Source organism: Anser cygnoides, chromosome 7 (genome assembly GCF_040182565.1).
Source record: "Anser cygnoides isolate HZ-2024a breed goose chromosome 7, Taihu_goose_T2T_genome, whole genome shotgun sequence".
NCBI classification, from domain to species: Eukaryota; Metazoa; Chordata; class Aves; order Anseriformes; family Anatidae; genus Anser; species Anser cygnoides.
The window spans coordinates 14,912,906-14,938,756 of NC_089879.1; the positions used below are offsets into that span (position 1 = coordinate 14,912,906).

At 68.0% G+C, this 25,851-nt stretch overlaps 4 protein-coding genes across 7 annotated transcripts; 2 read left to right on the top strand and 2 right to left on the bottom strand.

Annotated features, from left to right (window-relative positions):
- Window positions 1–33: 33 nt before the first annotated feature.
- On the bottom strand, window positions 34–1,912 carry EXOSC1 (exosome component 1). 2 transcript variants are annotated; one of them, XM_067000208.1, is made up of 7 exons: window positions 1,734–1,910; window positions 1,567–1,641; window positions 1,115–1,203; window positions 847–880; window positions 650–700; window positions 485–569; window positions 34–300 (listed from the first exon to the last, which is right to left on the bottom strand). In XM_067000208.1, exons 1-7 carry the CDS (start codon window positions 1,881–1,883, stop codon window positions 194–196), a joined length of 591 nt encoding a protein of 196 aa, XP_066856309.1. In that variant the 5' UTR covers window positions 1,884–1,910; the 3' UTR covers window positions 34–193. The 2 variants fall into 2 exon arrangements, with proteins under 2 accessions (XP_066856309.1, XP_066856310.1); XM_067000209.1 differs by lacking the exon at window positions 1,567–1,641 and having other exon boundaries at window positions 1,734–1,912.
- Window positions 1,913–2,015: 103 nt separating this feature from the next.
- Window positions 2,016–7,976, top strand: ZDHHC16 (zinc finger DHHC-type palmitoyltransferase 16). 2 transcript variants are annotated; one of them, XM_067000205.1, is made up of 11 exons: window positions 2,016–2,121; window positions 4,562–4,814; window positions 4,995–5,189; window positions 5,356–5,444; window positions 5,636–5,664; window positions 5,871–6,004; window positions 6,252–6,299; window positions 6,879–6,964; window positions 7,247–7,370; window positions 7,444–7,514; window positions 7,735–7,976. In XM_067000205.1, exons 2-11 carry the CDS (start codon window positions 4,578–4,580, stop codon window positions 7,838–7,840), a joined length of 1,119 nt encoding a protein of 372 aa, XP_066856306.1. In that variant the 5' UTR covers window positions 2,016–2,121; window positions 4,562–4,577; the 3' UTR covers window positions 7,841–7,976. The 2 variants fall into 2 exon arrangements, with proteins under 2 accessions (XP_066856306.1, XP_066856307.1); XM_067000206.1 differs by lacking the exon at window positions 6,252–6,299.
- Window positions 7,977–8,411: 435 nt separating this feature from the next.
- MMS19 (MMS19 homolog, cytosolic iron-sulfur assembly component) lies at window positions 8,412–21,631 on the bottom strand. 2 transcript variants are annotated; one of them, XM_067000203.1, is made up of 31 exons: window positions 21,499–21,631; window positions 19,171–19,219; window positions 18,613–18,713; window positions 17,033–17,118; window positions 16,652–16,726; window positions 16,020–16,089; window positions 15,709–15,837; window positions 15,441–15,502; window positions 15,111–15,197; window positions 14,738–14,812; window positions 14,468–14,545; window positions 14,070–14,208; window positions 13,485–13,639; window positions 13,178–13,256; window positions 12,764–12,889; window positions 12,364–12,445; window positions 11,955–12,052; window positions 11,471–11,611; window positions 11,173–11,328; window positions 10,907–11,006; window positions 10,670–10,772; window positions 10,485–10,559; window positions 10,234–10,360; window positions 10,052–10,152; window positions 9,916–9,972; window positions 9,631–9,817; window positions 9,447–9,529; window positions 9,193–9,357; window positions 9,052–9,111; window positions 8,843–8,943; window positions 8,412–8,766 (listed from the first exon to the last, which is right to left on the bottom strand). In XM_067000203.1, exons 1-31 carry the CDS (start codon window positions 21,593–21,595, stop codon window positions 8,739–8,741), a joined length of 3,072 nt encoding a protein of 1,023 aa, XP_066856304.1. In that variant the 5' UTR covers window positions 21,596–21,631; the 3' UTR covers window positions 8,412–8,738. The 2 variants fall into 2 exon arrangements, with proteins under 2 accessions (XP_066856304.1, XP_066856305.1); XM_067000204.1 differs by lacking the exon at window positions 15,709–15,837.
- A 234-nt stretch (window positions 21,632–21,865) lies between these two features.
- Window positions 21,866–25,727, top strand: UBTD1 (ubiquitin domain containing 1). Its single transcript, XM_067000223.1, has 3 exons — window positions 21,866–22,077; window positions 24,634–24,861; window positions 25,000–25,727. The coding sequence occupies exons 1-3, from the start codon at window positions 22,011–22,013 to the stop codon at window positions 25,383–25,385; spliced, it is 681 nt and encodes a 226-aa protein (XP_066856324.1). The 5' UTR covers window positions 21,866–22,010; the 3' UTR covers window positions 25,386–25,727.
- Window positions 25,728–25,851: the final 124 nt, after the last annotated feature.

The window sequence follows — 25,851 nt, forward strand, 5'->3', positions numbered from 1 at the left end:
TCCTCCGGCCAATAACCGAGCAGAGCACAGAGCTCTCAAAAACAGATTTATTACAGTAGAAATATAAAACCCACGCTGCTGTTCCAGCCTCTCACGCGTGGGGCTGTCTGGAGGAGCCCCCTCTGGCCCCACAGACCACCCCCTGCAGGTCCCCGCAGCTCCTGGGGGTGCAGGCTGGCGGGCGAGGGGGCCGCTAGGTCTGCAGGAACTGCGGCTGCACGCGGGCCACCTTGCGGAGCTCCTTGGTGTGCGTCTGGGGGCACTGCATCTCGCACCAGCTGATGGGCACCATCTGCACCCCTGCGGACATCGCCCGTCAGGGGGCTGGTTCCCTCCCCGCTCACCTTCCACTCGCATCTCCCACCCCCAGCAGCCCCAGGCCTCCCGCCACGGCACACGAGGCTCAGCAGGACGAGGCAGGGAGGAGGCCGTTTGCTCCCCGAGCTGCATCAGCTGCTCCTCGCGCAGGGCCGCCCGTCCCTACCTGCCTCGCTGCGAGCCACCACCACGCCCAGCTCGTTCTCCGCCGTGCTCAGCAGGTAGTTGGACTGCGCGTCCCCCAGGGAGATCTGGGCGGAGGCGGGTTAAGGGAAAGGTCTCCCTGCACGGACCCTCCGTCCCCCACTGTCGTCCCGAGGGAAAAGGATACGACTTTGGCCAGAACTATGTCACCCGGGCGGAAACTCTTGTAAACTTCTACCTGCGTGGGACAGAGCGCACACGAACGCGCAGCGCGTGAGGGTGCTGCTCAGCGGCAGCCACCCCAGGGCCTGTGGCAGGATAAGCGCCCCTGCCAACAGGGCACCGGAGCGGAGGCGGCTCAGTTCCCAGCAGTGCCTTGCTGACCTTATCTTTCTCGGTGGCTCGAATGTCTTCTCTCCTGGAAAAGGAGACACAGGAATCTAATACCAAGCAGGTCTCTCTCCCCCCTCACCCCGCGGCAGGAGCTGCCCCAGCCTCCCTGGACACCATCCAGCACCTGCTGGACATTTCCCAGCAGCTGGAGCGCGGCTCCTGCCAAGTGCCAAGGCAGCAAACTTCCCCCAGCTGGCCGGGGGCAGGCCAGGACACCCCTTCGGCCGGCGGGCAGCCGCACGCCCAGCCCTTTCCTTACCGTATGGTGCCGCGGAAGGTGGATTTGAGCGGCGTGGAGCCGACGTAGAGGATGTGCACCTTGGCGAAGCGCGAGTTGATGCTGCAAACCTGCCGGGAGGAGGGGCGGGGGGTCGGTGCCGGCACAGGCGGCGCGCTGCGGTGCTGCTGCTCCTTCCCAGGGCTCCTTCCTCGGCGTCCGGGCTCCAGGGCAGGGCCGCCACGGGGCGCGTGCCGGCACCTCGCGCCCCACGCTCCGCCTGCGTCCTCCCGGCAGCCGAATCCGTCGCGGCAGAGGCGGGGAGCTCACCCGGCGTCCTCCTTCCTCGGAGAAGTTTCTGGAAGGCAGAGCGCCCGGCAGCCCCCCGGGGCGGGCGGGCAGCGGCCCCCACCCCACCGCCCTCTCCCCCTCCCCCCTTCCCTCCCCCCCGAGCGATGCGGGCCCTGCGGGACCCCGCGGGCTGCCGGCCGCACCTTGCAGGTCACCACGGCGCCCACGTCGGGCAGCAGCTGGGCCTCGGCGTCCCTCAGCACCGACACCACGGGCACCTGCGGGGCGCGGCGGGGCTCAGCGCGGCGTCCTCCCCCGCCGCCCCCCCCCCCCCACACACACACACACACACCACCCCCCGGGGGCTCACCCCGCCGTCCTCGCCCCCCCGCCGCAGGCAGCCGGCCAGCGCCGAGAAGACGGAGCCGTGCCGCGTGTAGGTGCCGCTGCCCGCCGCCGCCTCCGCCGCGCTGCACAGCCGCTCCCCCGGCACGCAGTACCGAGCCGCCGGCGGCGCCATCTTGCCCGCCCGCCCAGAAGCCCCCCCGCTATTGGCTGTCAGTAAGGGACGGAGGTGAAAGCGGCGCGGCTATTGGTTGCGCTCCGGGCGGGGGAGCGCGCTGCCCGCTGGGAGTTGTAGTTCGGCGAGGGAAGATGGCGCTTCGCCGGCGGGCGCGGCGCGCAGGCGCCGCCGCGGGGCCGTGAGGGCGGCGGGGAGCCGGGCATGGCGGCGGCGGGCGGCGGGGAGAGGGCGGCAGGTGGGCGGCCGCGGCGGGGGGGCGGGCCTCGGGGCGGCGGGGGGGGGCTGGGGACCTGGGGGGGGCGGGGGCGCTGGCGGGCCCATGGGTGCTGGGGGGGCCCAAGGGTGCTGAGTGCCCATGGGGCTGGGGGTGCTGGGGGTCCCTATGGGGCTCATGGGTGCTGGGGGGGCCCAAGGGTGCTGAGTGCCCATGGGGCTGGGGGCCTGGAGAGGGCCCATGGGGATGGGGGCCTGGGGAGGCCTCATGGGGCTGAGGGTGCTGGGGGCCCCATGGGGCCGTGAGTGCTGGGGGGCCCATGGGTGCTGGGTGGGCCCAAGGGTGCTGAGTGCCCATGGGGCCCATGGGGCTGGGGGCCTGGGGAGGGCCCATGGGACAAGGGGTGCTGGGAGCCCCATGGGGCCGTGGGTGCTGTCCCCATGGGGCTCATGGGTGCTGGGGAGGCCCAATGCTGAGTGCCCATGGGGCTGGGGATGGAGAGGGCCCATGGGAGCAGGGGTGGGGATGCTGGGGGGCCCATGGGTGCTGGGGGCGTCCATGGGTGCTGAGTGCCTATGGGGATGGGGGTGCTGGGGGGGGGCATGGGGCTGGGGGCCTGGGGAGGGCCCATGGGACAAGGGGTACTGGGAGCCCCATGGGGTTGGGGGACCCATGGGTGCTGAGTGCCCATGGGGCTGGGGGAGCTGGGGGGGCCATGGGTGCTGGGGGCCCATGGGGCTGAGGGTGCTGGGGGACCTATGGGGATGGGGGCCTGGGGAGGCCCCATGGGACTGGAGCGCTGAGAGACCCATGGGGCTGTGGGTGCTGGGGGTCCCCATGGGCCTAGGGGATCTGGGGGGGCAATGGGTGCTGGGGGACCCATAGGGCTGGGGGTGCCCCGTGGTGCTGGGCTGGGGGAGGCCGGGGGCAGGCGGGGGTCCGGCCGCTCTCAGGTGCCCCCTTGGTGGCTGCGGGGGCCTGCCCGAGGTCCTGGCTGCGCTGGAGGCAGCGGGCAGGCGGCCCCGTGGTGCCGGGCGCCCTGCCGGGGCGCTGGGCTGGCTGCAGGGGGGCGCTGCCCTGTCCCCGGTCAGCCGCTCGCCCCCTGCGGGCGCCCTGCCCGGCTGCTGCCGTCTGTGGGGGGGGGAATCCCCCTCGGTTGGGAGCCTGGTGCTCTTGGGAAGGGGGGAACCGGCGTGGCAGAGAGGTGCTGGGCGTCCCCGTGGGGCTGACCCCCAGCTGCTGGCCGCAGCGGTGCGTCTTCCCGCGCTGAAGACGCGTGGGTTGGTGCCGCCCAAAGCCTGCCCAGACTGAGGTCGTTAATGCGCTTCTCACCTAAGGTGTCAGAGAAACGCCCTCGGGGGGGCTAAGGGCAGATGGGAGCTCGGCGCTGGGGTTTGCACATCCCTGATCAGGGCACAGGAGATGTGGAGACCTGGGTAGGAGCTGCGTGGGGGGTGCTGTCCTCGTGTCCAGCCCCACACGGCTCACGGGGCACAGGCACAGCTGACGGAGATGGTTTTGGGGTTGGGGTGTGCTAGGGGCTGCCGCCAGGCGCGCCCTGTGGTGCAGCGCTGCCGCTGGCACCGCGCCGAGACGGGCACTCGGCCCCGGCTCGGAGCGTGCCTTGGCAGGACCCCGGGGCGGCCGCGCCACTTAATATTGATGGCTGTGCCTGCGCGGAGCCTGGGGGCCCCGACCCGGCAGATCATTTGCCTCGTTTCTGGGCCGGCTCGGGTTCCTCCTGGCTGCGGCACGGCTCCTGAGCGGGACGAGGGGCTCCGCGGGAAGGTGAGCGCTCGGCTGCGCGTGCCCCTGCTACTTGTGCAGCCTCGCCCCGCCGGGGGCTCTCCTTCGCTGACCTTATCCCAGTTACGCTGGGATTCTTGGAGTGGGGCTGCGAGGTTGGGATGAGCGAGGGGTGGCCTCTGCGGCTTGGTCCGGAGGCTGAAGCGAAGGGAAGCAGCGTGCAGGTGCTGCCTTCTGGGGGTGAGGAGAGGGCACGGGTCTTGTGTGGGCTTCCCCCTTCCCGAGCCAGTCGGGACGGGCTGGGGCTGGGATCACCCCGCTCTGCAAGCGTATCCCTGCCCTGCAACGGGCCCAGCGCCCCGGGTGCCCACGCTGTCTCTGGTTTCCTCTGAGTCAGACTCTCCGTGTCGCTCCCCGGCCCCCTCTCCTCCGGGAAAGATGAGAAGGGACCAGGGAGCGCCTGAGGTCAGGCGTGGAGGGCTGGGGGACCCGTGTCCCCCGCTCCGCGCCCAGGCAGCCTCACAGCCAGGCCTCGTGGAGCCGGGGCTCAGCTCCCCCTGCTGCTGCTGCTCTGCGCGGGACAGAGGAGAGCCCGGCCCCGCTGCGCGTCCTGCGGAGCTGCACCGGCGCACTCAGGAGGGGACACCCGCCCCGACGGACAGCCAGGCCAGAGGGTAAGAGGGCGTCCTGCCCACGCCGAGCCTCTCCCCCGCAGGCGCGGCGCGGCGGGGATGAGGAGCCGGCAGCGGATGTTCGCGGCGGTGATGCGCCTGCTCCTCAAGTGCCTGCGGCTGGGCCGGCGGCGGCGCTTCAAGCTGGTGCGGCAGGCGGGGCAGCTCTGGCACTACGGGCGCCTCTGCCTCCGCTCCCTGCTCTACAACTCCTTCACCAACAGCGACGTGGTGCTCGACTCCCTCTTCGAGCCAGTCTACTGGCTGGTGGACCACGTCACCCGCTGGTTCGGCGTGGTGAGCGCGGGAGGGGGCGGACGGGGCTCAGGGCTGGGCGTGAGCTGCGCTGCTCCAGGAAAGAAGGGGCAGGGGCCGTGGTGTGGGGTCTGTTTTTTTCCCCGTGCCTGCGTTCTGTCTCTCCTGAGCAGCACGGGGCAGATGCTGCCTGCTCTGCTGACCCCGGCCCCTTTCCCCCAGGTGTTCGTGGCACTGGTGATCGGGCTTACGAGCTCCATCGTGGCCATCGTGTACATCTGCCTGCTGCCCCTCATCCTGCAGACGTACACGCCTGCCTGGATCTGCTGGCACCTCACCTACGGGCACTGGAACCTCGTCATGATCGTCTTCCACTACTACAAGGCCATCACCACCTCGCCTGGGCACCCCCCGCAGGTGGGCACCGACAGGCAGCTGGGTGCTGGCACCGGCTACAGCTGAGCCCTGGGGGCTCCTCCGGGCTGGGCAGTGCTGGGAGGGGAGGCAGGGGAGGCACGGAACACAAGGAGCAGGGGACGGCGTGGGGCTCGGGTGCACATCCCCTCTTCTGACCTGTGTGCAGGCCAAGAACGACCTCACAGGCGTCTCCATCTGCAGGAAATGCATTGCCCCCAAGCCGGCTCGCACCCACCACTGCAGCATCTGCAACAGGTAGGGCTGCCCGGGACAGGACACCTCTCCTTCCCTGCCACGTGCTGGGAGGGCTGAGCCCCTTCCCCTCTGCTCTGCTGGCTTCTCGCCCGCCTCTAGCACAGCGTGAGGGGCCGGGGGGGCTGGCTGCCCCTTCCCAGACGCGGTGCTTGCGTTGGCGCTGACACTCGTGCTGCTCTCCTCCCTCCCAGGTGCGTGCTGAAGATGGACCACCACTGCCGTATCCTTCTGCGGTACTACCCAGCGGCACCCTCCCGGGGAGCCAGCCCTGCTTCCTCCTCCTCCTCTCCCTGCCCCACTTCTCTCCCGAGTCCCCCAGCACGGGGAAGGAAGGGTGCTGGGAGCCTGGCCAGGGGTCCTGATCCCCACGGGGTGGGTTTGGACTCGCGACCTGTAACAGTTACGGACCTTTAACCCCAGAGGCAGCCTGGCTGAATAACTGCGTGGGACACTACAACCACCGCTACTTCTTCTCCTTCTGCCTCTTCATGACCATGGGCTGCATCTACTGCAGCATCAGCGGCTGGGACATGTTCCGGGACGCCTACGCGGCCATCGAGGTGAGCGGGCGAGTGACCAGAGCCCCTGCTCTGCCCCAGGAGAGGAAGCGCTAGCGTGCTCAGAGGCTGCCTGGGCTCCCCGGGCTGAGCTTGCAGAACAGGGCTGGACCAGCCCTGGTGTCGCAGTGACTTTGCTCCCCTTCTCCCCCCTCCTGCGAGGCCCGTGCTGCCCTGGTCCGGTGAGGTTTGAGGGGAAAGAGCCCTCTCCTCTGAGCCATGTAACTGGTGCCATTTTCCATCCCCCTAGAGAATGAAACTGCTTGAGAAGGAGAGACTGCAGGTGGCTGCCAACCAGGTGGGACATCCCCGCTCCCCAGCTGCTCCAGGCAGCGTGGGGCAGAGCTGCCCTGCAGCCTGGGTCCTGCTCTCGAGGTGCAGCCTGCGGCCAGCCCCAGCCCCCCGCTTGTCCCATGGGGTCACAGAGCCGGGGCTGGCTGGGCAGCTCTGCTGCGGGCACTGCCTCCAGCAGTTAGGGGCCTGCTCCCCTGCGCACCGAGCTTTTCCAGGGGCTTTGGCTGGTGGCAGCAGCAGCCTTGGGCAGCAGCTGCTTGGCATGTGCTGCTCAGGCCCTGCTCTCCTGGGGAAGCAGCAGCGGGTACACCTCTCCCCCCCAGCATCACCGCTGCGCGGTGCGGTGACCTGCCCCCCTACCTCCACCCCCCCTGCTTGTCACTCACGTGCCAGCTCTCGGGTGGTGTCTGTCTGTCTCGTGGCTGTCCCGGGCTGCCTCCCCATCGCCCTGGCTGTTGTGTTGGCTCTGGCTCCAGCCCTCTCCAGCTGCCTGATCCCTGCGTCAGCGAGGGGCACAGCGCTCCCTGCCCGGCTTCACGCTGTCGAGCAGCCGGGGTGACCCACTTCCTCTGTCCTTTCGCAGACGTACTACCAGACCCCGCCGCCCACCTTCTCCTTCCGTCAGCGAGCCTTCCACAAGAGCGTGGTCTACCTCTGGGTCCTGTGCAGGTAACGGGGCACGGGCTGGGCGCGAGGGCGCTGCAGGACGCAGGGCGCTGCAGGACGCAGCGCGCGGCCCGCTGCGGTGCTGCCGTGCAATGGCCCTTGCACTCCACCTCCCCTGGGCCACGCTGCCTCGCTCTAGCACAGATATCCCTGCCCTGCTGGCTCTTGGGCCTCAGGAGGAGCAAGTTCAGGTCCCTGGCACGGGGTGAGACTCAGGAAGGCAGCCGCAGCCCCTGACGCTAGTGGGGGTGTTACGTGCAACCTGCTGTGCCTTGCTGTTCCCAGCTCAGTAGCCTTGGCCCTGGGTGCCCTCACGCTGTGGCACGCTGCCCTCATTACCCGCGGGGAAACCAGCATCGAGAGGCACATCAACAGGAAGGAGAGGCAGCGGCTGCAAAAGAAAGGCAAGGTGAGCGCAGCCCCTGGGGCGGGGGGGCCAGCCGGGCAGAGCCGGAGCTGATGTGCATCTCCCTAACGCGCAGGTGTTCAGAAACCCCTACAGTTACGGCAGCTGGGACAACTGGAAGGTGTTTCTGGGCGTGGACGTGCCCAGGTAAAGCCCCAGGGAAGCCCCTGTGTGGAAAGGTGGTGGCACAGCGGCGGGTGGGGGTGAGCGGGACAGCGCCTGGCCCCCTGCCAGCCCCCTTTCACCCACCTCTGCGGGCAGGGGGGCTGTCGCGGCACCCAAGGGACACAGGCTCACGCTCCTCGCTGCTGCCGACAGCCCTGGCTCCGCTCCCCAGCGCTGAGACCTCGGCTTTCTCTCTCCACAGGCACTGGCTCACCCGCGTCCTGCTGCCCTCTCCTCACCTGCCGCACGGAACGGGCCTGAGCTGGGAGCTGCCCCCCTGCGTGCGCGAGCCGCTCCTGGCCATCTGAGGCCTGGGTGCCGCAGACACGTCCCTCCCCGCCGGCGGGGGGAGCGCGAGGGGACCCAAACCCACCACCGTGGCTCTGTTTCGGCCCAGGGGGCTGCTGGCAGGCGGGTGCTGGCACGCACCGCTGACCCTGGCCGGAGCCAGAGCCCTGGGAAGCTCTTTGCACTCGGTCGGTGCCTGGACGCCTGCTCTCTGGCACCTGGGGGGCTGCGGGCGGCCCCGGGGGAAGGGGCAGAGCTGCTGCTCCCTGCTGTAGCTGGAGGTGCCGCCCTCGCTGTGCACGGGTCCGGGGCCCGGCTCAGCTTCCAGCAGGCTTGGGGGCAGACGACGACTTACCTGCTCCCCAGGCAGACTTTTTAAGACCATCCAATAAATGTGTTTTTGTTTTGTTTTTAAGGGCTCTTTTCTGTGGTGGGGGGCACAGCAGTCTAGGGGCAGGGCAGGAGAGGGAGGCCGATGATTCCCCAGTGAGTAAGGAGGAATAAGGGCCTGCACCCAGCACCTTTAGCTGTGCAATGGCTGGGAAGGGCACTGGAGTCCCAGCCCGGGCTGCGCCGAGATCCCTCACAGCGTTACCAAAACAGATGTTTATTCCTCTTGCAGAGGGGTTGCTGCACACCGTACCCGTGTGCACAGGCCTGCCCTCTCCCTTCACGCAGGGCGAGTCTGTCCAGCACTGTCCCTGGCTGCAGGCAAGCCACAAGCAGCACAAATCCTTCCCTCCCGTGGGCGCAGGGAAGATGGGGGGGGTGCCGGGGTGTCGCTGTCTGCTGGCCCCCACGCTCCAGGCAGTACCAGCTCCGAGGGAGGCTGTGCCCGTGGCGTCAGTTGCATGGCTTGGCAGGGCAGCAGCATCCCCGTCAGATTGTCAGCCAGCACAGGGAGGGGATGCGGGGCGCTCACCTGCCCGGGCTCCCCACCAGGAACCTGAGGGGACAGAGACGGTGCTGAGCCACGTCCCCAACACCCCAGCTCCTTCCCAGCTCCAGCAGCACCCGCTTACCATTCCCCCCGTGCCGCTACTGCCTCCTTCCGCACCAGCCTCTTCTTGTCATCCAAAGGCTTGGCCAGCGCCCGGATCACTCTGGCCTTGTAGGGGAGCAGCTGTAGGAGAGAGACTGCTCTTAGCGAGGGTGCCGGGGTGCTGGGTGCCCCCCAGGAGGCCTGGGAGCCCCCTGCACACCCGCAGGGGCAGGCAGCGGGAGCACTTACCACTATTGTGGGCAGGCTGGTGAGCGCGTGGGCGCAGCGCAGGGCAGCGATGCGGACAGCCTGCAACAGAGAGGGGTGAGGGGACAGAGGGGACAGGGGCGCAGGAACGGGGAGCACGGTGTAGGAGAGGGGTGCACCCACCATGGCGGGGCTGGAGGTGAGGCTGAGGAACTTGGTGACCAGCGTGTCGACGTGAAGGCTCATGATCTGGGGAGCTTCGAGCAGCAGCGGCTGGAGGCAGCTCAGGGTGGAGAGCTGCACCACGCGGTCCGAGCAGGACAAGGCCTCAAGCAGGAGGGAAAGCAGCTGTGGGGGGGGGAGAACACAGGTGTTAGCAGCTCCCAGCTGTGCGGTCTGCGCACTGCCACGGTCCCCCCGCCGGGGCTGGCTCTCACCGTGGGTAGCTCTGTCACCAGCACGGGCTTGGGAAGGTGGTTGAGCACGTGGGACAGCCCCTTCAGGTAGTTGGCCTTCACGTCTGCGGAGGGCAGAGGCGGTTACGGGCAGGAAGGAGAGGACGCTGGCTCAGGCCCCCGGGGTAAGGGGGCACTGGGTGGCGGGGCTGGGGCCAGCTCTCACCGGGGCCGGCCCCATGGAAGCCCTGCACCAGCTTGGGCACGTTGTCAGTGAAGAAGCGCTGGCGGAACATGATGCGCACGTCGGCGTGGCAGCCCTTGTGCAGCACGTCCGGGGACTCGGCCATGAGCAGGGAGAAGCCATCGGCCGCAGCGGGGCCCAGCTCCGCGTCGCCCAGCAGGCCCAGCAGCTGCGAGAGAGAGAGTGCTGAGACGGGGTGCCCGCAGCCAGGGGCACGGGGGGAGCAGGCGGGCTCCTCCGGGAGCACCCGGCCTCACTGCTGCCTACCTTGTCCGTCAGGTGGGAGCTCAGGGGGTGGTAGCGCAGCACCAGGGCTTTGGTCACCTGTGCAGGCAGAGCGGAGTCAGCATCGCGCTGCCCCTTGGAGGGGGAAGCCCTCTCCCACGCGCAGGGCAGGCCTTACCCAGAGCAGCAGGGTGAGCGCCTGCACTCGGCGGGGCCCCTCGGCAAGGCCAGGCTCCATCCTGTTCACTGCAAGCTGCAGGATCTCATCCAGCTGCTGCCCTGGGGACACAGAGGGGACAGGTGAGCCGTTTCCCTGCCACCACTGTGCAGGGACCCGCACGCCCTGCCCAGCACCCTTACCCGCTGGGTGCTTGTTCACCAGCCCCGCGAAGCACTTGGCGGCCGTGGTGGCTGCGAAGGGGCAGTTGCAGGAGCAGCTCAGCGCCAGCAGCTCCCGGAGCAACCGCTCCTGCTGAGGAATTGCCACCTGAGAGAGACACAGAGCGTGTCACAGCCTGGGTCCAGAGCTGCTCCCTTCCTCTGCCTGTGGAGCTTGCTGTGGGTCTGGACAGGATGGTGCTCAGCCGGACCCCTTCTCCCCACCAACTTACGTTGCGAGGCAAGGAGCAAACGAAGGCCATGAGGAGGGCGACCAGGCGTCTCTGTGCCTCCAAGCACTCCCCCTCCTGTGGGGGAAAAACAGCACCCACATCAGCCACGGTCCCTGCTGGCAGCCTGTGCCCACAGCCTCATTTCCTGCCCCTGGTCAGCGCCCCAGCCCCAGCCCCCTACGCACCGCAAAGGGCTGGAAGGAGCAAGGGAAACTGTTCTGGGGCAGGAAGGAAACCTCTCCATCCAGGAAGAGGGGCACAACGTGAGACACGCTCTGGGCAGCCAGCCTAGGAGGAAGGAGACATTGCAATGTGCTGCTCTGGGAGCATCACCAGAGAACTCCCCGGAGGCACAGGACCTCCCCCGTGGAGCAGCAGAGGAGGACGCAGCCTGCCCCGTGTCCCACGCCAGCATTACTCACTCAGGGCTAAGGTGGGTGGTGGCAGCGCTGATCACGGGGACCATGGCGGCCAGCACGTCCTCCTCCAGCAGCGCCTTGCCCAGGAGCGGGTGGGCGCTCTCTGCAGACAGCAGGAGGAAAGGGACGCGCTGCTGCCCAGCTCTGCCTCTGGCAGGGGGCAGCAGGGCCCGCAGTGCCCGCGGCTGCCGGCGGGTGGCAGCAGCAGCGCTCTGCAGGGCCCCAGGGAGCCGCTGCTGTCCCCTCCGGGGCTCCAGCCCCGCACCTACCTTGCATGGCGGCCTGCACGGCCATGGCCAGCAGACAGGGCACCGCCGCCTGGTGGAAGTACCAGCAGCCCTCCGCGTCCTGCTGGCACTGCAGGGCCACGCGGTGCAGGCTCTGGCACACGGAGACCACCTCTTGGGCACTGCCGGCCTCGCTCCCTGCGGGGCACGGCCACCGTCACACCGCGCAGCCGCTGCGCCCGCCCCCCCATCGGTGCCAGCGGCGCCCCGGGGCAGCCACCAGGAGCAGGAAACCCAGCTCCTGCCCGGACGCGCTGCGCAGAGCCGCCCGCTGCGTTACCTTTCTGCACCTTCCGGAGATGCTGCAGCAGGACGGGGACGGTCTCCCTCACGATGCTGGTGTGCGTGGACACAGCTGCCAGGGCCTGCAGGCAGCGCTGCCGCAGAGAGCGGAGGTCCTGGGATCTCTCCTCGTCCCGCTCTGAAGGGAACGCACACCTCAGAGGGGCGTTAGGGCGGCACCCAGGCTCCCCAGCCCGAGGACATTCAGGGCCCAGCCCGTGCCGGGGTAGACGGGGTGCAGAAGCTCGGAAGGACCACCCCAAGCCAAGCTCAAGGCTCCCTGCCCAGACCACGGCCGGGCAGCTCCCCGAGGGCAATCCCAGCTGCAATCCCCAGACACAGCCCCCTCCGTGCCAGCACCACAGCACTTGTGCTGGGAATTTCACAACAAGGCCAGCCACGGATGGACCTGTGCCATGCGGCACGGCCTCACGGCTTCACCCCAACACCAGAAGTCATTCCCTTCCCACCACCACCCCTACCTGACCACAGCTCCTCCCCGAGCCTGGGCACCATGCGCCCGGAGAAAACCTCTGGGTAGATGGGGGCCAGAGATCCAGCTGCCTCCATCGCTGCTTCGCTGCCAGGAGGGAAGAGAACAGGGGGGGGTAACGTAAGCAATGCAAACCCTGAGCTGTTTGTACACCACCTGCAAAGATCTAGGCGAGAAGGTGCCTCCAGAAACCCATTTCTCAGCAATCTGCCTTTTTCATGCTACTGACTAACAGTGCAGAGCCCCCTGCATTGCAGGCCCAGACTTTCTAATTTTCAGACCACAAACTACTGGTTTAACCCTTTGCTTTTACACCCGTGCCTCCACCGCCCCTCTCTGCAGCAAAGCTGAGTTCGTGCCTCCTCCCAGAGTGTGGGTGACGGGAGTGCAGCCCTCACCTGCTCTGGGAATCCTCCTCGTGCAGGGCGAGCCGGATGAGGTGATCCACAACCAGCTCCAGGTCAGGGGGAGACAGGAAGCCTGGAACAAGAGCCGCAGAGGAATCATGCCCTTGGCCAAAGGCAAAGATCCTGGCGTTCTGGCCAGCACCCTCCCCCCTTGTCCAGGCTGTTGGCAACGCTGCAGTACGCAGACTCCAGAGATACCCAATACGAACAGGCAAGAGAGAAACCGAGTGTCCCTAGAGATCACGGCCTGGGTAAGAAGTGCTGCCACTGCTCCTGTGTGCCTACGTGCAGTACAGGCAGCCACCAGGGTGCCCCAGCAGCCACGTGCACCACGGCTCCCGGAACGGGGTGACACCTCCCCCCGCCTCCCCAGGAGAAGTGCGGCACCAACCTTGCAGGGAGCCCAGGACGGTCAGCGCCCTGATCCCAACCAGCTGCAGCTGCACACTGGGGTCCGTCAACGCTGAGAACACCACAGAGCAAACTGGGGCTCGGAGGGACAGCAGGGCACTCTCATCTGGAGACAGAGGCACAGACAGAGTCACTGTTGTCATCTGGCTGTCACAGCAAAGCCACCCCCATGGCACTGGACAGACTCTTTCTGGGGCAGGCTCTTTTCCCTGTCAGTTCACACCCACCCACCCACGCAGGATCCCTGGCGCAGGCAGGTGGGCTGCACAAGAGCTGCCCAAGTCAATGAGCTTTTGTTCTCCGTCAGGGCAGGGGAAGGCGAGGGCAGTGCCAGAAGCCCCCAGGGACACAGCGGGGGTACGTGGGTACCTCCGGAGGGACCAGCCAGCCTCACCTTCTTCCACACGTCCCCACTTCTGCTGCAGCTCCAGGAAGCCCAGCAGCATTTCCAGGATTGTCCTCCTCTGGCTGCTCTGCAGGGACACAAAGGCATAACCCAGCTCTCCGTGACTGCTGGGACCCAGCTACGTCTCAGCCCAGTGCCAGGAGGCCAGAGGGTGAACGGGGGGTGCCACCCACAGCCAGGGAAGGACGCCCATTGCAACTGATGCCCACCCACCCTATTCCCACCGAGCCAGGCAGAGCACCCGGGTGCACTCAGCCCTACTGCGTGTGACCCCTGCGCCCGGGGTGTCCCTCACCTGCGAGTGCTTGGTGTACTGCTCCAGCAGCAGGGGCAGCACGCTGCGGGTGAGGCGGTGGTAGGTGCGGAGGGAGGCACCCGCTGCTGCCTGCAGGAGTTTGGCACTCGGCCACACCAGCTTCATATCGGGCTCGCACAGATGGTGCCTGCAATCTGAGACAGGCCAGGCGTCAGCCACACCGGCAGGACCGCCCCTGCCTCGCGTGCGGAGCGCAGCTGGTAGCTGGGCTGGGACACGCTGCCGGGGCACAGCTCTGAGCTGCAGCGCGGCCTCCTTGGCAGAGCCGCTGCCTCCAGTTCCAGGCACGCAGCACAGCTTTGGACTCCCCAGTCCCAGCTGCGAGGGAAGCAACTCAATCCAATTTGCATTTCCTACTGTACCCTCTTCTCCTCCCTCCTACAGCCAATTCCCTCGAGAGAATTCCCTCAGAAGCCAATGCTAGCTGTGAGACCCAGAAAGAGAAGGAACAGGCTTCAAAGAGAACATGAGGGCAGACCTCCTGTGGCTAGGAGGATGCTTGCAGGCCTGGCAGCGCCCGCAGGCCTGGCTGCTCAGGACAGGGTAGGTCTCCCTGCCAGCTACCTTGCAGGATGCTGCTAAGGAAGGAGTCCAGGAGGTCCTCGGCGTCTGAGCTGAGCACGGAGCGGGAGAGGCAGGCGGAGAGGGCGTGCAGCGCGGTCAGGCACTCTGCCTCAACCTTCTCGCTTGCTGTCTGGAACACCTGCAGGAGACGCCGTGGGATGAGCTACGCGCAGTGCTGACCCCAGCCGCAGGCTTCACGTTCCCAGCACGGGGCTGAAGGGCTCAGGCTCCAGCACGCAGGAAGCCATGCTTCAAACAACACGCCCCGCAAGCCCCAAGGGGTGGCCTGCCCCCCCATCCCTGTTTTTCAGCTGGGCTGTCCGAGGCCACTGGTGGGGGCTGGGAGGAGATATGGGGCCCCCGAGGACTGCCTTTGTTAGGGGCCCTGCAGCACTCACCTCCCTGCGCAGGGATGACCAGAGGCTGGGGAGGAATTCCTGCAGCTCCTTCTGCCCGTAGATGGCACAACAGGCAGTCTGCAAGAGAGAGCCAGGAGAAAGGATCAGAGAGAAGTCAGGACCAGTAGGACACAGAGCAGGGACGCTGTGAGACAGGAAAATGTGGACCGGGCTCTACAAGGGAGAGTCTTGGGCTGTCAGACACAGGAGAGGAGCTACTGCTGGCACAGGCCAGCTGTGGGCTGAGGGCAGCGGGGGATCCCTCCTTACCAGAGTCTGCAGGGAGTCGAGCTTGGCACTTTGCAGGTCTGAGTCCATCTTCTCAATGAGCAGAGGGAGCAGGAACTACAGAAAGAGGTGGTTAGGACAACCCGCTCCGTGCCACATTGTCCCTGGCCCTGCAGGGCTGCAAGCTCGTCCTCCGCCAGAAGAGCAGAGCTAGAGAGAGACATGCAACAGGCAGCCCCTTCCCGGGGTGTCACCCTCCCCACGCCCAGCCCCAGGGACAGGCAGGACACAAGGGCTGCCAACAGGCTCCTGCTCCCAGTCGTTCCCTTCCCACAGAGCTGCTCTGGGAGCTGCAGAAGTAGGAAATGCAGCCTGTGCTCAGGCATGGTGCTTGGGAACCCGAGGAGCCACCTACCTCAGCAAACTGGGGCGTGGAGGCCAGGACGGCCCGAAGGCTTAGGATCAGGTCTTCTCTCTGGATGCCATGAGGGTCGTTGGGGGGCTGGAAGCACAGAGAGCAGGTCGTGAAACATCAGCCAAGCCTGCGTCACCTCATCTCCAGCAAGGCAGCAGCAAGGCCAGTCTCTACAGCCAGCTTGGCGCTGGCCTGGGTACCACATCTGGCAGCACAGCACTGCCCAGCTCAGACTCTTGCCCATCCTCTCCTCCCATTCCCCGGAGGGGACACGAGACCCTGGGAAAACACCAGAAGGAAGGGGTTATGGCACGGGGCAGACTCACTCACTGGAGTAAAATCAATGGGGAAGTAGCAGGACGTCACTTCAAACAGCTCCTCCACAAAGGGACCTGCGGGGAGAGGACAGTGCTAGCAGAGACGCCGAGCAGGGGAGGCACAGCAGCTAGGCCAGCACCCGTGACAGGTTGGCTCTACAGCTCCTAGATCACGTCAGGACCAACCCGTCCCTGCTCGGACCCCAGAGCCATCCCTCCAACGGTTCAAAGAGAAGCGATTACGTCCCTCGATTGGCTCTGCAAAGCAGGCCCAGGCTCACCCAGGGCATAGTTCTTGGCAATGAGATCGCGCACGATCTGGAAGGCCACCAGCAGGTTGCGGGGATCCTTCTCCCCATCCATCACCTGGATGAAGCCAAAGGTGAAGTCAGCACCCAGGCCCTTCAGCTCTGCAGAAAGAAGGTGCGGGACACGAGACCTCACCAACGCAGCACGAAATCAGCCCAGCTTCCCCAGTCCCACGGCCCGTCCAGCTCTCCTCAAGCAGTGCCACAGAGCCCTCGGAGCAGGAGAAAGCAAGCCACGTCCCCAGCCCAAACAGCCCCAGAGCGGTTCTGGCACCTGCCCTCACCTTCCTCCCTGGTGGCCATGAAGTTGGTGATGATGCTGTAGACTGTGTGGCGGTCCAGCTGCAGCAGGGACTGGAGGGAGGAGCAGAGGAATCAAAACAAGCCTCGGTACAGGGCAGCGCTGCTACCCCCCGCCCAGGGACACACGCGTGCCCTCGAGAAGCGGGCAGCACCCTCGCAGCTCAGCTGCTGCTTTGTGGCATGCAGGCCCCACGTACCACGTGCAGAGCGTGCACACGCTTGTGCGACTGCACCTGAACGCGACCGTGTCCACCACTAAATGGACACTATCACAATCACACCTGGGCCACTTATGCTGCCCAAGGCCTTCCAGCATAAACAGTCTTAAGACGGAGGAGAATTTGGGAGCTGGAGCCACCTAAACACTGCCTGGAGAACAGGAAAAAGGAAATAATCCCCCTAGGGCTGATACAGGAGAGGACAAGGGCCAAACAGGAGTCTCAGCTGCCTTCTGCCTCCCGCTCTGCAGCGAGCCACGCTGCCTGAGCTCTGCAGGAGCACCGCGCTGCTGCTGGAGGACGTGCTAAGCTGCGCTGCTGCTGAAGGTCCGAAAGCAGGCAGGCTGTCCCCAGACACACCCAGAGAACAGGAGGAAGGAAATCACATTGCTCACCTGCACGTGTACCTCCTGGAAGATGGCTTTGAGCACGGATACTGCTAGCCCTGGGGCGAGTACCTCACACATGCTCTGGGAACAGGAAGAGAAAAGCAATAGGAACGATGACTCTGTACTTGCAGGACCCTCTCCTACCCCGGGGGGAAGCTTGTCACCCTTGCAGAGGAAGGACAGGACACCTGTCATCCGTGCTGCCCCCAGGGTAGGCAGGGTGTCCTTGCCCCAGTACCAGCACAGGGCAGAAATTCATGGCATTCTCCGCCCCCCTGCGAGGGGCACAGCCTGACACGCTGCTTCAGCTCGCACCCAGGAGCTGCGTCCCCCCAGCACCACCCCGGAGCCATCCTCGCGCTGAGGGCCGGGGGGACACAAGCTCACCAGCGCACGGAGTCCCTGGAGCACCGAGGGGATGACGAGGTGATGGTCTTGCAGCCGGTTCTCGTAGAACAGGACCAGGTGCAGCACTGTCAGAGACAGACACCGATGCGCGTTAACCCTGGAAGGAGCTGCTGGGTGAACAGCGAGAACGTCTCACGCTGGTAGAAGGGAAGAAGCGCCACTGCTGGGCGCGCCCCCTTGGTGCTGACACCGTCACCCTCCCTGTGAGGGACCCACAAGTGGCCGCAGCGGGGCAGCACCGCCTCGGGAGGTGCTGCAGCCACCCGAGAGGCGCTTGCCCCGGCCTGTCCGGACACGTGGCTGCAGCCACGGGCAGGGAAGCGGCAGCCGCCCGCTTGGCCGAGGCCGCAGGATGTCACGGGGTGGGGCAGGAGCCCCGGCTCCCCCCCGCACCCAGCTCCACAACACGTTCCTGGGGCCTGAGTCACGGCCGCGGGCGCCTGCACAGCCCGGCCCTGGGGAGCGGCAGCAGGAAGCAGACTGGAAGAGCCGGCTGGCAGCATCCTGCGCCCACAGCTGCTGCAGAAAGCCGCCCCCCCGGCAGGCAGCCTGACGCAGCGCCTGAGAAATGAACTGCGTGAGGAGGGCCACGAAGGGAGACAGGCTGGCTGCGGTGCCGCAGCAGCTCCCCTCCCGGGGGAGGTGACGGCTGCTGGAGACTTGGTTCACACCTGGCGTGCTCCCCTGATCCCGCCAGGCCGTCCCCCTGAACCCCACCAGCTCCTCCTGTTCCCGCAGAGCTAACCCATCCCCGTCACAGTCGTTACACCTGACTCCAGCTGCACCAGCAGCTCTGAGCATATTCTCCCTCTGCCCTGCCCAGCACCAGTCTGAGACTTACACAGAGCCCGGCACGTTCTAATTCCATCCTTCCTGTCCTCTGCCTCGCCTGCTAACTACTCCCCTGCCCTCCTGCCAGCCTGCTGCCGTGGGTTCAGCCACGCACCAGCAAGGCCCCCAGTCCAACTCAAAGCCCGGCAGCGCTTAACTGGGCTTCCCTGCTGCCAACCGGCTGTTCTGAGGCCTTTACCGCAGCCAAACCTTCTCCTTGCCTCCATGAGCGGGGCATCTTCCTCTCCCACCCCCATCCTCCACTCCTCTCTCCTCCTCACGCTGACCTCCCCCTCCTCCCCAGGCGACAGGGGTCCCCCAGAGTTAACCCGGGCAGCCCGAGGGCTGCGGCGTGACTTGCTTTGCGAGCGACGGCCTTCCTGCAGTGAATCAGCACCCGGGGATTTTGACACGCAGATGTGTCCCCGAGGCTTCCCACGTGGCGCTGAGCACGCCTGGGTACGCAACACCCACACGCTGCCGGGGGCACCGGCTGCAGCGCCAGGCCCCTGCCGGGCCCCGGCACATTGAGGGAGCCACCCGAGTCGTGTCGGGAGGGTGGCAAACAGGCTGCGGTGCGAGGCCCCGTGTCCTCGTTGGACTTTGACTCCCCAGAGACACACACAGAGCTGCCACGGTGCTAAAGCAGCCCCTTTGCCGAGCGCAGGACAGGCTCCCAGGGCCCCCAGCCCGCCAGCAGCCACCGCGGGGCGCAGAGCAGCGCTTACCTTCCTTCTCCTGGAGCAGGGAGTGACACTCGAGCAGGACCTGCGACAGCAGCTGGATGCCTCGCCCCCGCGCCCGAGGATCTGTGTTCTCCAAGCAGGACCTGGCCCACACGCAGCAAAAACCCAAGAGGGCCGTTGTGAGCGGGGACCCCGAGCGGGCAGGAGGAGCGCCCCGAGCGAGCGCGTTACAAACAGAACGGCGCTGCCCGACGGCGCTCGGGGGGAGCTGATTCCTCCTCCTCCCCGGCCACGCCGTCCCCAGCGGGAGCTGTCTCAGCTGCAACGCGTTCTGGGGGCTCGCCGCCTGCTACGACACCTTCCCACCGTGCCGGGAAGGCCTCGTGGGCTGCTCCGGCCCCGTCCGTCCCCAAATGGCTCCCATGTCCTGCGAGGGCACCGATGGGGCCCTGCGCAGCGAGCAGACGGCATGCCTGCTGCCCAGCAGCGCTGAAGCCAGCCCGCCCTGCCCGAGCCGGCAGCACGCACACTTCTCCTTCTTGTGGGGACGTCCCCGCAGCCCCCTCACACGAGGTACGGTGCGTTTAAGGCTCTCCTTACCCCAGCGCTTCCACGAGCTGCAGCACAGTCCAGCTTCCATCTTTCACCCCTGGAGAAAAGAGGTAAAGAGAGTGAGCCAGGGACTCCCAGACCGTCCCTTAGGCACGGCGCTACCGAACACCCAGCTGCCCCGTCTCTGCGCTGAGCAACACCTGCACAAACCCCCTCCCGAGATGGAGGGCATGGAGAAATATGGTTTTGTGGTCGGACTAGGGCAGCGCCGGGACTCCTGGAGCCGATTTCCAGCTCTGACTCAGACGCCCCGGCCAGGTTGCTTCACTTGCCTCCTGCCTCAACGTTCCTGCAGCTGAACTGGGGGAAGAGTCACTCCCCGGGAGGCTTTGGTACCGGCTGGCTGCGTCCTGCGGGAGCCCTGGAGAAGGGCAGGCTCTCTTCTCCTGCCACCCACAGCCAGCACAACCACCCCGTGCGAATGCTCTGTGCATGCCTTCTGCTCAGGCATGAGGCACGGTGCTGCTCCGCTCGGCCCACTAAGCTGTCCCTCAGGTGGCCCGGGACACGGCTCGTGCCTTTCCCCTCCACCGCCCCGCAGGAGGTCCGAGCAGCGAGCCGCTCTGCGCTTTCAGAGCAGCACCTCCACAGAGCTGCCTGCGACCTCAACAGGAAAAGGCGAAGCGTGAGATCTGGCCGCAGCCGGCTGTTAATGCTCCTGCGGTCAGGAGCCCCTCGCTCTGCTGCAGCGAGCGGGCTCGCCCCGGTCTCAGGGAGCGGGGGGCCGCAGGGCTTTGCCTCTCACGAGGTGACCGCGCCAGCCCCAGTGGCGCCGCCCCTGCCGGCTCGCAGGGACCTGTGCCCCCCCGACACCTCCCCTCCCCTTCCACACGCCATCCCAGGCACCATTTCCACACACTTTCTGTTCCTCCTGTCTCCCCCACTCCCTTAAAACCTGAGCCCGGTATTCCACCCATCCCGGCGAGCGCGTGACGGATCCCTGTTACAGCACCTTCCCTCTCCCTGCTTTTTAATGCCAACAAACTCAGCCTCCTCTGACACCTGTGCAGCCCGAGCTGCCCGTGACAGCACCGAGGTCCTTCTCCCTAGGTGACACGTAACGCAGTGCTGAGCAGCTCACGTGAGCAGTTCACTGTGCTTCTTCCAACAACTGCACAGGGGCCACGAGGTCAGAAAAACCTCCACTTTCGCTCAAGGATAGGTGATGCAACCTAATACTCTCTGATGCGCGGTTCTGCGCGAGGTCAGAGGGGCCCGGGGTGCTGGCTTGTCAAGGTCGGTTTGTCACAAGCGCCATACGGCTGGCGGGAGCTGGGGACCTCTCTGCGCGTGTGGCTTTGAGGAGACAAAGCTTTCTCCAGGCACTTCTGTAACATGACCACGGATGACAACGGCATCTGTAAGGTTATCTTCCCTTGCCGCTGGGTTTTCCGCCCCATCACAAATATGTCAGGGGCTTTGTGCAACTCTTTTGCAGTCTCTTCGGTGTCACGTAGATTAGTGTCCTTTCACCTCCTCCAATTTCCTTCTACTTTCCACCAATGGTCAGTTCACAACCCAGCATCTTGGGAAGGGTCTACGAGCTGCTCCTCTCTGTAACGCAGCCTACGGAGCCCTTCCCTGCTCTCTCAAACCCTTTCCGCAGCGTGCCAAAGCCACTGCCTACAAACACAAACATGCCGCCTTATCCTTAAAAAGCCACCCTCCTGCAGCTACACATTCCTTAACGCAAGGAAGTCACCGAACTGCTGCTCCAAGCGGAAAGTTATCCCAGGAAACCAAACGCCTAAAGCCCTGCCAGAAGAGGAGAAACCACAGAAAGGGCAGCACGAGCCCCAGGCTCCCGTCAGCTCACCCGCCCCCACGGTCCGAACTCCCGTTCCCTGATCCGGAGCAGCCCCGGCACCGCTGCTACGCCCCGCACCTTCGGTCCCACCTCACGCTCTCGACCAGCCCTCCGAAACCCTGACCCCACAGCCCCTGCAGCTCTGCTTTCGCCCCAGCCCCACCAGCCCTGCCTCACCCCGTACCCCTTCCCACGCTGCTGCCCCCCACGCGCCCTGCAGGCCCCAACCTCAGGTGCCGGCTCCCGGCCCCCGGCGGGCACCCCCCGCGGTGCTGCTCCGCTACCCGCAGATCCCTGCCCCTGTTGCCCAGCGCCCCGGGGCTGCCCCCGCCGGTGCCCCCCCGCCATCCCAAGGCCGCGGCTCGCCCCCAGCCCCAGGCCGCCCTCCCCCTGCCCCCGGCCCTGCCCCGCGCCCTGAGGCCCAGCCCCCCCAGGCCCAGGCCCAGGCCCAGCCCCCCCCCAACCCCCCCCCGCGGCCCGGCCCGGCCCCGCCGCCCCCGTCCCGGTACCTGCCGCCACCTCAGCGGCGGGGCCGTCCTGCTGCCCGCCCGCCGCGTCCCGCACGAGCCCCCCGAGCCGCTCGGCGCCCGCCCCGCCCGCCGCCATGACACCCGCACCCAGCCCGGCGCGGCCGGCGCCGCTCCCGCCGCGCGCATGCGCGGCCTCCCTCGCTTCCCTCAGTGAGCCGGAGCGCATGCGCACACAGACCCCACGCCCCTCATCCCCGCCCCACTCGCCCTTCTTCCGCCAGGAGTACGGCGGCGCGGGAGGGCCAAAAGCGGCGGGAGGGCGGCTTCGCGCACGAGGGCGGTGCCGGTGCCGGCGGCGGGGCGGGCACATGCGCACCTGTGGGGGCGGGGCGGGCCGCGGGGGGGGGGGGTCCGGCGGCGGGGCGGCCCCGGCGCTCAGAGCCGGGCGGAGGCGGCTGCACGGCGCCGGGGCCCCGCGGGTCGGGAGCAGCGCGGAGCCGGCCCGGCCCCATGCCGAGCCGCCCGCCCCGCCGCCGCCGTCGAGCCCCGCCATGGGCGGCTGCGTGGGGCGGCAGCGCCGGGAGCGGCCCGCCGCCGGGAACCCCCGCAAGAGAGCAGGTGAGCGGGGCCGGGCTCCGGGCTCCGGGCTCCGGGGGGGGGGCGGGGGGCGCCGCGCCGTGCCCCCGGGGCGGCTCCGGTGCCGGTGTCCCCGCGGCGGGGCCGTCCCGCCGCCACCGGGGACGGGTTTCCGCAGCGCTCCGGTGTTTCCCGGGTTGAGGAGCCGGGCCCGGGGCGCGGCGGGCGGCCGGGAGGGGGCCCCGCAGCGCTCCCGCCCCGTGCGCCCCGTCGGGGCCGGGCGGCGCCGGCCGGGAACGGGCGCCCCGGTGTGCACCGGGGGGGCGCTGCCGGTGTCCGGGGAGCGGCGGGGTGCCGGGGGGGGGCTCTGCTGCCCCCGCTGCCCCGTGCCGGCGTCGGGGGGGACGCGGGGGGCACCGGGAGCTGCAACCGGAGGCTCCCCGGGGCCGCGCCGGGACGGAGCGCGGTGTGCGGCTGCCCCCGCCCGCGGCCGGGGACGCGGCGCCGGGCCCGGCACGTCCCGGCACGCAGCGACCTGCCGCTGCGGGGTGCTCCCGGTGCGGGGGCCGGGAGCTGAGCCCCGCGGTGAAACCGGGCTGGGGGCGTCACCCCGGGCAGCCCCGCTGCGTCCCCTCGGGTCCCGGCTGGGGGCACGGACGGGGCACGGGGGGCTCCGGGGGCTCCGGGAGATGCTGGAGACCCCCGGACCCCATAGGGGACCCCACAAGGGACCCCACCACGGGGCGCGAGGCGCTGGGAGCAGCCCTGCCGCGGAGGTGCCGTCGGGGCGAGGCTGCCTGCCCGCTGCCGTCAGCTCCTGCGTGGGCGCAGCGAGCGGCCGGACGCATCCGGACCCCCCTGTACCCCCCGCGGGCACCGGGGTTGCACAACGGGCCGGGAATAGCGCGGCACGGGGCGATTACGGGCTGGGCCCGGGCTGGGCGTCAGCAATAAATAGCAGAGGCTTAGCTCCTGCCTACCTGGGCAGGGCTGGCGTGGGGCGGCCGTGCCGCCAGCTCGGGCCCCGCAGCCCCCGGCTCCTGCTTCCTCACCTGGGCCGGCCTCTTCCCTCTCCTGGAAGCCGAGCGGGCAGCCGGGAGCCCCGCCGTTCGTCCGAGAAGAACCCGGCCCCACGGGAGCCTCCTGCCCTGGCTGCACCAGGCTCTGCTATCTGCCGTGCCAGCCCGCGCCCGCCTCCGGTGGTGAGCCGTGGGACGCGGGAGGACCTTCGTCACCCTTTAATCCTCGCCTGTCCTTGTCTACCTGGCTGCCCTCGCACCCGGCCAGGGATGTTCCTCTCCGGCCCTGGCCACCTGCAGCAGCCGTGGCGCTGGTGGCTCCCTGCCCTGCGGTCCCCGCTGCGTCCTTCAGGCCGGTGCTGCCCGGTGCCGGGGGCAGGTGCTGTCCCTGACCTCGCTCTGCCACGCTGCAAATCCCAAAGGCCCAGCACCGGGACTGCTGAATCGGCAGCGCTGCCTGCAGCCGGCTGCCCTCGCTCCTCGGGGATGCTCAGCACCCTGCGCTGCCCTGTGCTGCACGGGGACCCTGTGCCGCATGCCCAGCTCCAGCCTGGGTGCTCGCTGTGTCCTGGACGAGCAGGGGATGGAGAAAACGGTCGTGTAGTGCTTTGTGTCACCCCGACAAGCCTCCGTGGGGGTGGTGGCTGTCCCCAGCAGCCACGGGTGGCATCACCCTGCCCTACAGGTCACGGCGGGCGCTCAGCATCCTTCCTGCGCAGCCGGGGTCCCACCTTCCCCCCGCGCCCCCCGCAGGATCGGTGCCGGCTGGCCGCCCCGTGGGGCGCGGAGGCAGGAAGGAGCTGTTGTCACTCATTGTCCCCAGCTCAGCTGGGAGTGACAACAGCTCCTTCCTGCCCCACGCTTCCGGCCGTGCCGTGGGGCTGGCAGCACGGGGCCGTTCCCACGGGGCCGCAGCCTGGCACGGGGCTGCTCCACAGCTCCAGCCCGCCCGGTGCCCCGTGGGGGTCTCTCCAGCACCATCACCCATCCTGGGTGTCCCATGGGTGGAGACGCCCCCGTCCCGTGCCGTGGCAGGGTGCTGCCAGCCTGGGAATGGGCTTTTGCCACCGCCTGGGGTGACGTCCCGGTGTGCTCGCCCTGCTGATCCGTGCGGCAGGCTGTCGGGGCCAGCAGGGCCCGGTGCCACACGGCGCTGTCACCGCCCGCAGCAACGCCCCGCGTGCCCTGGGCGGGCAGAGGACCCAGAAGTCGTGCCCCCCCCCCTGCGGGGCTGCGGCTCAGCCCCCCGTAATCCTTTTCCCACTCCGGCGCACCGGCTTATTTCTGGCTAATTCCCCAAGCTATAAATACTGCTCTGCCTCAAGGGGCCCTACAGCCACCCTGCTGGCCCCTGGCCCATCCTCCCCTGTCCCCAAAACATGGGGCAGAGAGCCCTGCTCCCTGCTGGGGGCGAGGGATGCTGCTGGGGGGCGGCTGCTGTGCTGGGGGCTGGCTGGGACACACACTGCTGTGTTTGGGGTCCCCAGCAGCCTGTGGGGCAGGGTGGCCTTCCCCGGGCTGTAGGGGCTGGAATTTGGGGTTTCAGCCCCCCCGCCCTGAGCTGCCGCTGCCCCCCCAGGCCGCAATGAGCCCCTGAAGAAGGAGCGTCCCAAGTGGAAGAGCGACTACCCGATGACGGACGGGCAGCTGCGCAGCAAGCGGGACGAGTTTTGGGACACGGCGCCCGCCTTCGAGGGCCGCAAGGAGATCTGGGACGCCCTGAAGGCGGCCGCCTACGCCGTGGAGGCCAACGACCACAGCCTGGCCCAGGCCATCCTGGACGGAGCCAGCATCACCCTGCCCCACGGTGAGGGGGTGGCAGCTCGGGGGGCGGTGGGGATGAGCGCCCCGCATCGGGGTGCGGAGCTGGGGGGGCGGTTCCGGGAGCCTGGGGGCGTGATGGGGACGCCCCACGGGGCACAGTCACTCAGCCCGCTGTCCCCAGGGTCGCTGACGGAGTGCTACGACGAGCTGGGCAACCGGTACCAGCTGCCCGTCTACTGCCTGGCACCCCCCGTCAACCTGATCCTGGAGCGGGGCGAGGAGGAGGCGGCGGAGCCGGCCGAGCCCCTGCCCAGCGCCCGGCGCGAGTTCGCCCTCAAGGTGCGGCTCTCCACCGGCAAGGACCTGCGGCTCAGCGCCAGCATGGGCGACACCATCGGGCAGCTGAAGAAGCAGCTGCAGGCGCAGGAGGGCATCGAGCTGGCCTGGCAGCGCTGGTTCTTCTCGGGCAAGCTGCTCACTGACCGCACGCGGCTGCAGGAGACCAAGATCCAGAAGGATTTTGTGGTGCAGGTGATCGTCAACCAGCCCCTGCCGCCCAGGAACTGAGCTCCGGCGGGGAGGCCCCTTCCTGCGGCGGAGCACGGGGGCACCTCAGGGATGTCCCAGCCCTGCCAGAGCCACCGGGTCCCCTCCCCGGGGCCGTGGCGCCGCGGTGGCCCCGCTGGGCTGGAGGCACGGGCACAAATTTGCAGTGGAAGGTGTGGGACCGATGTGTGCCGGGGGGCCCCGCTGTGGGGCCGCCCCTCGGGGAGAGGCTGTGACCCGCCAGCCCCGGCCACGAGGCCGGGATCCCGCTGCCGGGGGGCCGCTGGGCTGCGGGGCTGTGCGGAGATGTCTCCCCTCTGTACATAGTCTGTGTATTTATCAATAAAGCCTTTTCATCCTTCAGCCACGCGGGGGCTGTCCCCATGTGTGGGCTGTCCCCGTGTGTCCTCGCGTAATGGGTGCCTGCCTTTGTGCAGCCGGAGGCTGTGGCACCCGTGGGACACGGCACCCAAGGGACCTGCCCGTG

Excerpts from the sequence above, each read along its gene's own strand:
- EXOSC1 (XM_067000208.1), bottom strand. The coding sequence starts at position 1,883 with ATGGCGCCGCCGGCGGCTCGGTACTGCGTGCCGGGGGAGCGGCTGTGC. Across the intron at positions 570-649 it reads ACATAGTTCTGGCCAAAGTC|ATCTCCCTGGGGGACGCGCA; the intron begins GTATCCTTTTCC and ends GCCTCCGCCCAG. Across the intron at positions 301-484 it reads GGTGGCTCGCAGCGAGGCAG|GGGTGCAGATGGTGCCCATC; the intron begins GTAGGGACGGGC and ends CGATGTCCGCAG.
- ZDHHC16 (XM_067000205.1), top strand. The coding sequence starts at position 4,578 with ATGAGGAGCCGGCAGCGGATGTTCGCGGCGGTGATGCGCCTGCTCCTC. Across the intron at positions 5,190-5,355 it reads CGCCTGGGCACCCCCCGCAG|GCCAAGAACGACCTCACAGG; the intron begins GTGGGCACCGAC and ends ACCTGTGTGCAG. Across the intron at positions 6,300-6,878 it reads TGCAGGTGGCTGCCAACCAG|ACGTACTACCAGACCCCGCC; the intron begins GTGGGACATCCC and ends GTCCTTTCGCAG.
- UBTD1 (XM_067000223.1), top strand. The coding sequence starts at position 22,011 with ATGGGCGGCTGCGTGGGGCGGCAGCGCCGGGAGCGGCCCGCCGCCGGG. Across the intron at positions 22,078-24,633 it reads GAACCCCCGCAAGAGAGCAG|GCCGCAATGAGCCCCTGAAG; the intron begins GTGAGCGGGGCC and ends CTGCCCCCCCAG. Across the intron at positions 24,862-24,999 it reads CAGCATCACCCTGCCCCACG|GGTCGCTGACGGAGTGCTAC; the intron begins GTGAGGGGGTGG and ends CGCTGTCCCCAG.
- MMS19 (XM_067000203.1), bottom strand. The coding sequence starts at position 21,595 with ATGGCGGCGGGCGGGGCGGGCGCCGAGCGGCTCGGGGGGCTCGTGCGG. Across the intron at positions 15,838-16,019 it reads CATGGCCACCAGGGAGGAAG|AGCTGAAGGGCCTGGGTGCT; the intron begins GTGAGGGCAGGT and ends TTCTTTCTGCAG. Across the intron at positions 8,767-8,842 it reads GTAGCGGCACGGGGGGAATG|GTTCCTGGTGGGGAGCCCGG; the intron begins GTAAGCGGGTGC and ends CTGTCCCCTCAG.